The sequence below is a fragment of the Rhincodon typus genome, chromosome 5 (genome assembly GCF_021869965.1).
Source record: "Rhincodon typus isolate 14 chromosome 5, sRhiTyp1.1, whole genome shotgun sequence".
Lineage (NCBI taxonomy): Eukaryota > Metazoa > Chordata > Chondrichthyes > Orectolobiformes > Rhincodontidae > Rhincodon > Rhincodon typus.
The window spans coordinates 65249026-65260930 of NC_063336.1; the positions used below are offsets into that span (position 1 = coordinate 65249026).

Below are 11905 nucleotides of genomic sequence, written 5' to 3' on the forward strand. Positions count from 1 at the left end.
TGGCAGTGCAGAGAAATTTTACAGGATTGATCAATCTCCTCATGCTAAGAACCAATGTTAAAACGTTGAGCAAACTGGGCTATAAGAATGAGAAATAATCTCCTTTAAACATGCAAGAGAGATTATGAAAGTGCTTAACATGGTGGACATTGAAAGGAGGCTCTCCCCAGGCTGGAGAATCTTGCCACCAATGCACAGCGATAATTTTGGTCAGAGATGAGGAGCAATTTTTTTTTTCTCAAAGCGTTAGGAATCTTTGGCTTTCTCTACCCCAGAGGTTTGCAGGTGCTCCAATGTTGAATATGTTGTGGTTGGTTGGCTTGCCGAGCTGGTTCACTGTTCCACAGACGTTTCATTACCCTACTGGGTAACATCATCAGTGCAGCCTCCGAATAAGTGCTGTTGTGTTTTCCCGCCTGTTATTTAAACTCTGGTGTCTGTTGTTCTCGGTTACCTTACTACCGGTTTTCCTTCGCAATGGAGTGTATATGGGGTCTAGCTTTATGTGTTTGTTGATGGCGTTCTTAGAGCTAGATCCCATATACACTCCATCGCAAAGGAAAACCGGTAGTAAGGTAACTGAGAACAACGGACACCAGAGTTTAAATAACAGATGGGAAAACACAACAGTGCTTCGTCGGAGGCGGCACTGATGATGTTACCCAGCAGTGTAATGAAACGTCTGCAGAACAGTGAACCAGCTCGGCAAGCCAACCAACCACAACATCCACAACTCGAGCTACAAATCTACTCTGAAACCTTAATGTTGAAAATATTCAAAGCTCTGTCAGGTTTTAGTGTCTTGGGAATCAAGAGATATAGAGAGCAGGCAGGAAGATGGAGTTGTATCTAAACATCAGTGGCAATGAATGGTGGAGCAGGCTGCAGTCTATTCCTGCTCCTATTTCTTGTGATCTTAGCAAGCCTAACCTACATCTTGTGATACTATGGTTGCTACCCTCTAAATGTTTCCCGACTGCTAATTGGCTTGCTTCATTCTACAGAACTAGTTCTATCTGTACTTTTTTTCCCTTCCATCATTGGACCTGAAAATACAGATTTTAGAAAATGTTCATGAGTGTATTTCAGAAACTCTTTTCCCTTCTTTGCTTTTTGTGCAATTATGGGATGATTGAAATCCTTTACTCACATTACGATGTACATTTTGCACCTTCCTTCCCACTATAGAGGCCCAATAAATATCCCCAATAGTCTAATGATCTTCTGTCTTTCTTTGCTCTGATCAGTAGATTATCTCTTCTAGCACCACTTGGACATGCTTTTTCTCTTTGATATGTTGCTCAGCAGCATAATTACAGCTTAATACTGTTACCCCTCCTCTTCTCTGTACTTGTAATCAGGAATAGATCATGCCCAGTTCTGCATTATCCCCAGAGCATCATATTCATCCCATATCTATCTATGCTTGCAGCTCACCAACCGTGTTTATTATGCTCTGTGTTATGGGCCAGACTAAAACGCCTCAAAATAAATTAAAACAAAAGCCTAGGCGCTCACCTTATTTTAAAAACAAGTGCCAGGGGTGGCATTCCGGATGCAATTAGATTGCTTCAAATCTGGTAGTTTGACCAAAACACACTTTATTCATACATTACAATAAAAATACAGCAAAAGAAACAAGAAATTGGAATAACTTAACAGTAACTATTTCAATATAGTAACAGCCAATAAGCACATAAGGCAAATTCAGTAGAATATCTTGTCTCCTAGGCAATCCTCCAGTCCAGAAAGAAAAATAGTTTTGTGTGTGTATGTGTGTATATAGCAGGGAAATGATGTCATGCAGCTTCCAAACCCAGCTTCAAGACCCCAGCAACAACTACTGAAAAACTAAAACTAAAAATTCTGGCTCGAGGGGAGCTTGACCCCACCCATCCAGGCTGCTTCAATTGTTCCAACCGTTTTAAAAACAAAACCCAAGGCTGCACAAACTGTTACTTTATTGAATTCAAATAGAAAGTTTGTCACCTCTGTCTTAAAATGTCCCTTCAAAAAAAGGACAAAATACACCTCTTAAAGCCATAGTATCATCACATTTGTGAGCTCACACATGTAGTCTAATGTGCAGTTTGGACCTTACTGTATCCTCTCTTATTCTGACCCCACATCATGCCTTCATTTTTTTATCCGTTGTTTGACAGAAGTTTGTTTTCCAGTGTGAATGAAACAGCATTTGAACAAGCAAGACACTGATGATAATGCGTTTTGCCAACATAATAATATTTTCATCTAATATCCACAGGAAAGAATTAACTGAACTAAGGAATGATTTTGAAGAAGAGAAAAAACAACGTATTGCCTTACAGGTATGTGTGAAAAACATGCAGATTTTAATACCCTCAGCTGCCAACTATTGCTGCTGAATAAATGTCAGCTGTGCCTGTCAACTTGAAACAGAAGATTGTGGCATTTTACCCTACTTGAGAGACAAATTCTAGACTGGCACTCCAATGCAGTACTAAAGGGATTTTACACTATCATTCAGGTGAGACACTAAACTGAGGCTGTGTTTATCCTCAAGAGATACAGCAAAGGAGGTGGAACTAGAGGAGTTATGGCACAGAAAGAGGCCATTCAACCCATTGTCCATGCACCAATTTGCTGCTGATTCTAATCGCAGTTTCCAATATCCAGTCATTAGTCTTGCCAATTATAATACTTCAGGTGCAGGTACATATTCCTTTTAAATTTAGTTCCTGGGTTTCCAACTCAAGCATCAAGACCAACAAAGTTCCAGACAAATTTCCAAGTATCTAGGTCAAAATCCTTTTAAAAACCACCTTGAATCTGTGCCCCCCTGGTAATTGACCTCTGTGCTGGGGTAAGCAGGTCTTCCGTATCTGCTGTATCCAAGCCCCTTATTTTGTACACCTCCATTATTTCACCACTCGGCCTCCCCTGTTTTTGAGAAATGCAACCCGAGCTTTACAATCTTTGCTCATTTTTGCAATTTTCAATCCCTGGCAACATTCTTCTAAAACATCATTGTGCTCTGTCCGCAGCAACTATGTCCTCTTAGTATTGCTGTGACCGGAAATCTATGGCCTAACCAATGACTTACTTAGTTCCAGTAATACATCGCTTTTGTATTCAATCTCTTGCCCAATGAAAGAAAGCACCATATATGTCTTCTTTGCCACCTCAGCTACTTATCCTGCCACTTCAGGGACCTATGGACATGCACTCCAAGGCTTCTAACTTTCCTGTATCATTCGTAGTATCTTCCCCTTTATTGTATGTTCCCTTCCTTTGTTTGCCCTCCCCAAATGCATAGCCGTGCTCGTCTTCAAATTGAATTCCATTTGCTACTTCTGGCACTGACTCAACTAAACTATCAATATTATCCTGTAGTCAACAGACAACCTCTTCACCATCAACAACATGACCAGTCATTGTGTAATCTGCAAATTTCTGAATTCCATCTCCCAGATTTAAGTTTAACTCTGTGCTACAAACAGCAAGGCACCCAACATCAAACCCTGTGGGACACCACTAGAAACTGCTTTAAATTTGCAAAAAAAATTCATTGACAATACTCTGTCTCCTGTCAATGAGCCAATTTTATCCACCTCACCACATTCTTCTGTGTCCCATGAGCTTCTCTTTTTCTCACCAGTCTTTCATTTGGCACCTTATCAAATATCTCACTAAAATCCACGTGCACACAATCTACCGCAATACCCTCGTCAATCCTCTTTTTAATATCCTCAAATACGCAATTCATTTAGTAAAGTAGAATTATCCCTGATTAATCTGTGCCTCTCAAAATAACAGTCATTCCTATCCATAAATATTGGTCTTAGTAATTTGCTCACCATCAAGGCCAGGCTGACTGACTTAAAATTATTTGGCTAATCCCTTGCACCATTTTTGAATAATGGTGCAATGTTCACAGACTTTCAATCCCTTTGGTCCCTTGTCTGTATCTCGTGAGGATTCGAAAATGCTCCCTGGAGCTTTAGCTTTTTCCTTCCTGGCTGCTTTTATCAGCCGAGGATGCAATTCAGTCAGCTCCACTTTCAAGAAGGTCAGTCCCACTAGTAATACTTATTATTCTTGTTTTGTATAATATTTCATACGCTCGCTTTAACTGTAATGTTTTCACCATTCCCTCCCTTTTGTGAAGACATACAAAGTCCTCACTAAGAGTAACATCTGCACAAGTTATCATACACATTTCTGATAGCCATCCTCTTGTTCTTATTGTACTGATAAAGTTTCTTTGAATTTGTCTTAATTTCACCAGCCATGGCAGGAAGAATAGAAGATCTGAATATTATTCAAATGGAGAGAGACTGTAGAGTATTGCAGCATAGAGGCATTTAAGAGTTCTCGTGTATGAATCAGGGAAAAGATAGCATGAGTTCAGCAGATAATAGTGAAATGGACTATTGGCCTTCATTACAAAGGGGATAGAGTATGTAAAAACAGGGAAGTCTTGCTAAACCTGTAAAAGGCACTAGTCAGACCATACCTAGAATACTTGTCACCTCAACGAAGAACATATCTACTGGCATCGGAGACAAGGTTCGTTTAGCTTGATTGAGGGACTGTCTTATGAGGTGAGGTTGAGTAAGTTGGGTTTGTACTCATTGGAGTTGGTAGGGTGAGAGTAGATTTAATTAAAATTCGTAGGGAGCTTGACGGGATGAATGCTGAGAGGTTTGTTACACCTGTGGGATGATCAGATGGCATAATCTCAGAGGAAGTTGCTGCCCATTTAAGACAGACAACTTTTTTTTGTCTCTCTGAGGTTAGTGAATCAATGAAATTCTTTGCCACAGAGGACTGTAAAGGCTGGTTAATGAGAGTCTTCAAGGCTGAGATAAATAGATTTTTGGTAAGGGCATCAACTTTTCTAGCAAAAAGGGCAGGAAAGTGAAGTTGAACATGATCCGATCAGCCATCATCTCATTGACTTGCAGAACAGACTTGATGAGCTGAATGGTGTAATTCTGCTCCTGTGTTTTATGTAGTATATTTTTATATCCTCTTTTTGCTTGCCTAATTTCAATTTTCACTACACTTCTATGTTCCTGTGTATACATTTTCCAATGTATACATTTTTAAAAATAAAATTATGAAAGCTCTATATTTCTGCTTTATCTCACCCGTATGCTTCAGGATAACCAGGGTGCATTAGATTTGGCATTATTCTCTTTTTTTTTCCTTTGTGGGGGACATTTCTACACTGTGTCTATAAACCTTATTTTTGAATGCCCCCAACTGATTTGCCACTGAATTTCTTTCAAGTCCTTTTATGCAGTCCACTTTTTGCCTGATGGTTTCTCAGCTTTGTAAAATTTGTCATTCCCAGTTTAGAAGTTTTGCTCCTGGTCTATCCAGCAATATTAAATCTAAATGTAATATGATCATTATCTCCCAAATGATCTCCCACTGCCCTGCTTCATTAACTTAAGACTCTATCTAGAATTGTGCCTTCTCTCTTCAGGCTAAAGAAAGTTCTCTGCAATGCAGTTTAAGTAATTTTTGCCTTCCATGCCTTTCATATCGTTTGTATCCAAATTAATATTTGGGTATTTGAAGTCCCCAGCTAGGATTGTCATATTGTTTTTGAATACAGAAATCTGCCTACCTGTTTGCACTTCTAATTCTTTTCCATTGCCTGGCTTCAGTAATACACACGTAGCAGTGTAGTCGACCCTTTTTGTTTCTGAGCTTGGCCTTATCTGATGCTTGATTCTGAATATATCATTCCTCTTCACACCAGTAATTGATTCCATAACAAGTAATGCTGTGACCCACGTTTTATACCCCCATCTCTTTCCTCCGTGAAAGCGCTGTATCCAGGAGTGTTGGGCATTACCATCCTTGCCCCTCTTTAAGTCAAGTTTCCATTATAGCAATGTTATCATGTTGATATGCATCTATCTGCGCCTTCAACTCTTTTTGACTTTGTTTTCTGTACTCCCTGTATTTACATATGAACATTTTTTAATATTTTTCAAATTCCTGTGGTGTACACTTTTTTTGAATTTTTGCTTCCTTTGTCTTTCAGAATCACCTGCTAAATATCTGCCTCCCATTCCCTGTTCTGAATTTGGCCGTTAGGTTCCCAAACCCCTGTCAATTTATTTTAAATATCTAGGTGTCCTGACCAATATTTATTCAACTGACTTTGGCAAAACAGGCTTCCTAGTTATTGTCGAGTTGCTGTTGTAGGATCTTATTCTGGAAATTGTCCACCACATTTCCTGCATAATGGCCACACTTCATAAGTAGGTCTTTGGCTGAAACATTTCGACACATCTTGAAATGTGTTACATAAATGCAAGACTTCCTCTGGTCAGTACACAGTTAAGCCGCTTTATTTACCAGTACAAACTTCAGCATTGTATTTTGAAGTCAGGTAAATTTTTACAGCACAGCAGGAAGCCATTCAGCCTATTGTCCCAATTCCAGATTCCCACTTGGCCTCATTTTCTGTAACATTTTCATTTGAGTATAATTTGAATTTCCCCTTAAAAGCCACTGTGAAGTCTACTTCAATAACTAGGACATCGATGCCCTAACAAAGCCCATATAGAAAAAAATTCTCTTGTCATTTCCATGTTCATTTGGTGAAAGTATAAATTATGTCCTAAACTGGCTCAATAACTATTGAAATTTTTCTTTCCCCAATCTACCTGAAGTTATCAAAATTCTAATAAATTTTTGTCAGATCTTTTCTGAATTTCCTATGCTGTAATGAAGACTGCCGTAAATTAACTTGACTTGTGGCTCTTCATTCTTGATTTAATTTCTCCTGAATATTTGCATTGTTTTGACATCCTAAAGTAAGCCACTTGAAGATGCACATCATATGCTATCTGATCTCTAATCAATAACTTGTTTTATTTATTTGTTCGTGGCAAGTGGGTGTTGCTGGCTGGACCAGTATTTATTGCTTATCCCTAAATGCCCTGGAGAAAGTAGCGATTATCTGTCTTGAAGGGACAGTGCTGTTTAGGAGGAGGCTTTTGTATTCTAAACCATATTTATATAACCTGGGGGATCATATGCTTGTGTATAGTTTTATTTATGTGCAATGATATATTTCTTAATGCCTACATGTCTGTGGTTAGATCATTTTAAATGTTTCCTAAATTTGTCCTTACACTTGTTAATAACATCACTTTACATTGCTCTCTCAAATTTATTTTGTCATCTATTAATCCAATCTAACCTATATATGTCAACCTGAAGTTGTTTTAAGGCATCTTCACATTTCAACACACTTCCTACTTCGTTTTACCTGTAAGTTTTTATATGCTGTCTATCTTAAGGCTGGATTGTTCATTGTTACAAGTGCACTGACCCATCACTGAACTCTGAAGACCCTTCAATGTGAAAAACATCTATTAACACTAGGCACATTGTTCCTTATTTGTTGTTTTCCTGAGGATGTGTGGATGACCTTTTATGCGTGGATCTTCACTATATTATTTTTGTGCTGTTGTGCCTGTGCATTGATTTGGAAGTCAATTTGTGAAAGGCCTGTTGGGAACTTAGATTGCTACACAGCCATGCAACTTAGAGCGAACATTATTTAGTACCCTTCAACGTGAGCTTGAATTTTATCAACAATCTTCCTGTGAGACGCCTGATCAAATTTCTTTTGAAAGTCCATAAACAACACCTTTCACATTTCCTTTATGAATGCATTTTGTTGTTTCCTTGAAGTAGCAGTTTATTTTCAAACATAGGTCACCTTTTGCAAATCCAGATGACTTAGAGTTACGGAATCGTACAGCACAGAAACAGACCCTTTGATCCAACCAGTCCATACAGAACATAATCCCAAATTAAACCAGTCCCACCTGCCTGGGTACTCAAAAGTCCCATTCCCATTCAAACTCATGGTGGCTCTTATCACTTAAGCAGTCTTTGCTCAAAGGCCACCTTTTGTGTTGTGTCCTTGGTCAGACAGGATCTTCCCTAATAAAACTTAAATCAGTCCTTACTGGTAATTTCTGTGTGTCAGTTCTGGTCGGCAGTTAAAGATTTTTTTTTTTGAAGAAACAGCTATTTATGTAATATTCAATTAATTTCTCAACATATAATAAGATCATTAAGCAACTGTTTTATACAGGCTTTCAAGTCCCACACATCTGATGTCGAATGTTCAAGGGTTTTAAATGCATTGCAACAGTTAGATGTTTTTGTTTTGATGTTCCAGAGTTCCCTAGGTTTTAGAATACTTTCTATGCTATTCAAGGAAGTAGGGAGAGAGATAACTGAAGCATAGGCCAGCTAATCTAACATGTACACAATGTGAAAATGCTAGAAATTAAGGACCTTTGTAGTGTTATTATAGCATGTAGTTAAGGAAGTGATTAGGGTTAAATGATTCAGTGACTGGGAAGATCTAAAAAGGAAACAGATTTGAAAAATGAAACAGTTGCAAATCTCTAATCAACGAAAACAGTTTAAGGCTGTTGAAGTACAATGGTTGTTTCCCTGCACCTGAGCCAGGTGGCCCAGGTTCAATTTCCACCTGCTCCAGAGGTGTGTCAAAGCATCTCTGAGCAGGTTGATTAGGAAATATCTTAAAAGGGAAGAGGTGACACTGGTATGTGCAACTAAGACTGAATAGCCAGTAAACATTACGCACAAAGAAAAGTGTCTTGGCTTCTACCTCACTATCAAGCTTGAATCTGAATTGATCTGTAATATTGCACTTAGGAAATCATAATAGTTGGAGCAGCTTCAGCATGAGTTGATAGAAAGGAAATTGTGATCTGAGAGTATTTTGAGAGTGCAACTCATAGGTAGGATACCATTAGGTGGTGTATATTTGGACTTTAAAACAAAATTCCATTAGATGCCCCACAAGGATTTCTTTCACAAATTAAGACTTGTGGATGCGGTGATTGTAACGAGGTCAGCCATTATGAGTTCCCTGATTGGGGCTGTTAATCCTGTCCATTCAGGGAGCTCTGGCTGACATATAAAAATAGGTAAGTGTCAGATATTGACACTCCTGGTATCTAACTCTGAATGAGGTAGTACAGAAGTCCAGATCTGTTCCTGTGTAAATAAAGGGTGACTTGGAGATGGGACACCAGCTCTGTGGAGTTATTTCAGTGGCATTTGAGCTCATCAGTTAGAATAGATTGAGGATTGATTAATAGTCAGAGTAGAAATATACAGATCATATTTGTGTTCACAGCCTGAACACAATATTGAGTACTGTGCTTGGGACTTGGCTATTTAATTCATTATCTTTGACTTCGATGAGGAGACAGAGTGTGACATTTCCAGCTAGGGAAAGTAAGCTGTGAGGAAGATGCAAAGAGACTGCATAGGAATAGAGGCAGGCAAGAAGGTGCTAGATGTGAAATTTTAGAATGATATGAAGTTATGCAATTGGTGGAAAAAAACTTTGTAAATAAGATCAGAAACTGGAAAATGTAGGCATGCAGGCTGACCAGGATGATTTTGTACAAGCTGCCAAGTTATAATGCAGTTTTTTTACTGTCATTTTATGTGTCACTGGTAAGGCCAGTATTTCTTTCCTATTCTTAGTTACCTTGGAGGCATTTAGGAAATTGAGAAAGCAAATGATGCTTTTTTTATTGCAAAGGGATTGAGTTATTAGAATAAAATTAGTCTCACTGCGTTTGTACAGGACCTGGTGATGCCATACTTGAAGTAATGATTACGGCTTTGGTCTCCTTTCTTATGGAGACCATAACTTGCTTCCTAGGGTGGCTTGCTGGATTGATTCATGGCTTGAGAGGATTTTATTTTTGAAGTCAAGTTGAGTAGAATCTACCTATAATCCCTGATTTCATCAAAACTCAAAATTTTCTGGTGGCTTGAGGGTGAATACTGGAATGGTTTTCCCTTGGCTGGAGAGTCTAGAAACAGTGGTCAGTTGTCCCTGAAAAAGGAGTCACTTATTTATGACTGACATGAGAAATGTATTCATTCACAGGGTTGTGAATCTCTGAAATTCTTTACCATAGGGACTGTGGATGTTCAGTTATTGAGAATATCAGGATGGGGGATGTCAATAGATCTTAGGGCACTTGTGAACTCAAGGGGTGAGTGCATGAAGGTAGAGTTTGTTAGAAAATGAGGTATATTGCTATTGAATGGATAAGTAGCAAGGGCGTCCTGTTACCAATCCTGACTCTTCCTGGATGTTGTGTATGTGAACATCCTCATGACTGTGCAGATGTTTGCTTACACACCCCAGCCCTACCTTAAACAAAATATGTATGTTTGGATGTTTTCTTTGCTGCTGAAATTAAATGTTCTCTAAGTGTTTGCATTGCTAGATAATAGTCACTAAATTTTCTTTTTTTTTAAATTTACAGCTGGAAATAGATAAACTGAAGAAAGCTGTCCAGTCTACATGAGCTATGTTTCATTCAAATTTGTGACAATTTACTAAGATTCAAGTTGTTGCAAATAACCAGGAAAACCAATACTTTGAAATACTTCCCCTTTTATGATAATCATTGCCCTATATGAAATGTCAGATATTATGATATATCTTTATAAAGTTGGGTATAATTGTATGATGTAAATTTTTAGCCAATAAGAATTTTTGAGGCCTTATCTGCTATTATGCTGAATTTGCAGACTGCACATGGTGAATGTTTAGTTTGCTTCCTGTACTACTGAATCTGTATAAAGGGGTCAGAGATTTTTAAGATGTAGTTTAATTTTTTTAAATGAATCAATGCTGTTGTACTTTTGCAAAATTGTTAAGATTGCCGTCTAGGCATTTTCTGCTAAATGGGAAGAAAGAACTTAATAGATCTTAGTTTTATTGTTCTATACAGGAAAGGATGTTTGATTTGCTGTATACAATTTATTTTAGCTTTCCTATCCAGGGTAAACAATATTGTGCCTGATTGAAGCCTTCATTTGCAAGTATTCAGTGAATATATAAAGTTGGCATTTTAAAGGGCAAAGGAATGTGAATTGCAGACCAATTCCCCATACAAAGTAAAACAATGTATTTTCATATCGAAGGTTACATAATATAATTTAAATGTGCATTTACACATTACTTGCAATAAAGGGAGCTTTTGGCCCTAACAAAGGGTCTGAGGAATTGGGCAAACATAAGTTGTATCTTTCATATGTTTACTTTGAAGAATTATGGTTCAAGACTCTTTTTGTTTTCTTTCCTCATTTACCTGTGGTCCTCTCTATATTCAATTGATACCACAAATACAATAAGAAATCTACATTTCTGAAGGAGTGGAACAATTCCAAGTTGTTTTGCATTTACATGGATCCATTTGCATCTAAAGAGGTTTCATAAGTGATTTTGGGCACTCGTTATCAACAGCCCATTGCTGTAATAAAACTAGTTACAAATGATCATGAATGACAATCATTTATATTCAGATTTCTATCTCAGCTGTTACATGCCTTTACAAAAACAGTGCAGTGCATTGTTGTGTAAAACTACTGGCTTTTCATTGCAATCTACTCCCTGTAAATCTTTTCAATATATAGTTTGTCCACTTTTCTTGTTTACACATTACCTAATAAAATGAAAAAATATATTGTAATACATTTTTTATAACCCATGGCTGTAGCCTTTATTATCAAGATTTCTTAACAGTTTATTTACATGTGTTGTGCGATTGATCATGCATACTTATTCTAAGTTTTGGCTAACCAAATTTTTTTTTTAGAAGGTTGATTTCACTAAAACAAGTATTTTCTCAGTTTTGTTTTCTCACAAACTGACCTGGAATAATTCTGAAGAATTACTTTTAATTTTGTTAATGCAAAAGCTTGATTTATTTTAGATGTTAAATGAATTACACCTTTATAAAAACAAACTGCTACACGTTGCATTCAAGCATACAACAAAGGAGAAAAAGCAGGACATTCAGCCTCTTGAAACTGCTCT

The 11905-nt window shown here is 37.6% G+C and overlaps 1 protein-coding gene across 8 annotated transcripts in view; it reads left to right on the forward strand.

The window, feature by feature from the left end:
• The window catches only part of LOC109915467 (CD2-associated protein), a 217532-nt gene extending 205970 nt beyond the window's left edge, over window positions 1–11562 (forward strand). For all 8 annotated transcript variants that reach the window (XM_048597334.1, XM_048597336.1, XM_048597339.1 and 5 more), the window contains 2 exons: window positions 2264–2327; window positions 10347–11562. In XM_048597334.1, the coding sequence (XP_048453291.1) occupies window positions 2264–2327; window positions 10347–10388 (106 nt within the window). In that variant the 3' untranslated portion in view covers window positions 10389–11562. The remainder of the gene's footprint in view (window positions 1–2263; window positions 2328–10346) is intronic.
• Window positions 11563–11905: the final 343 nt, after the last annotated feature.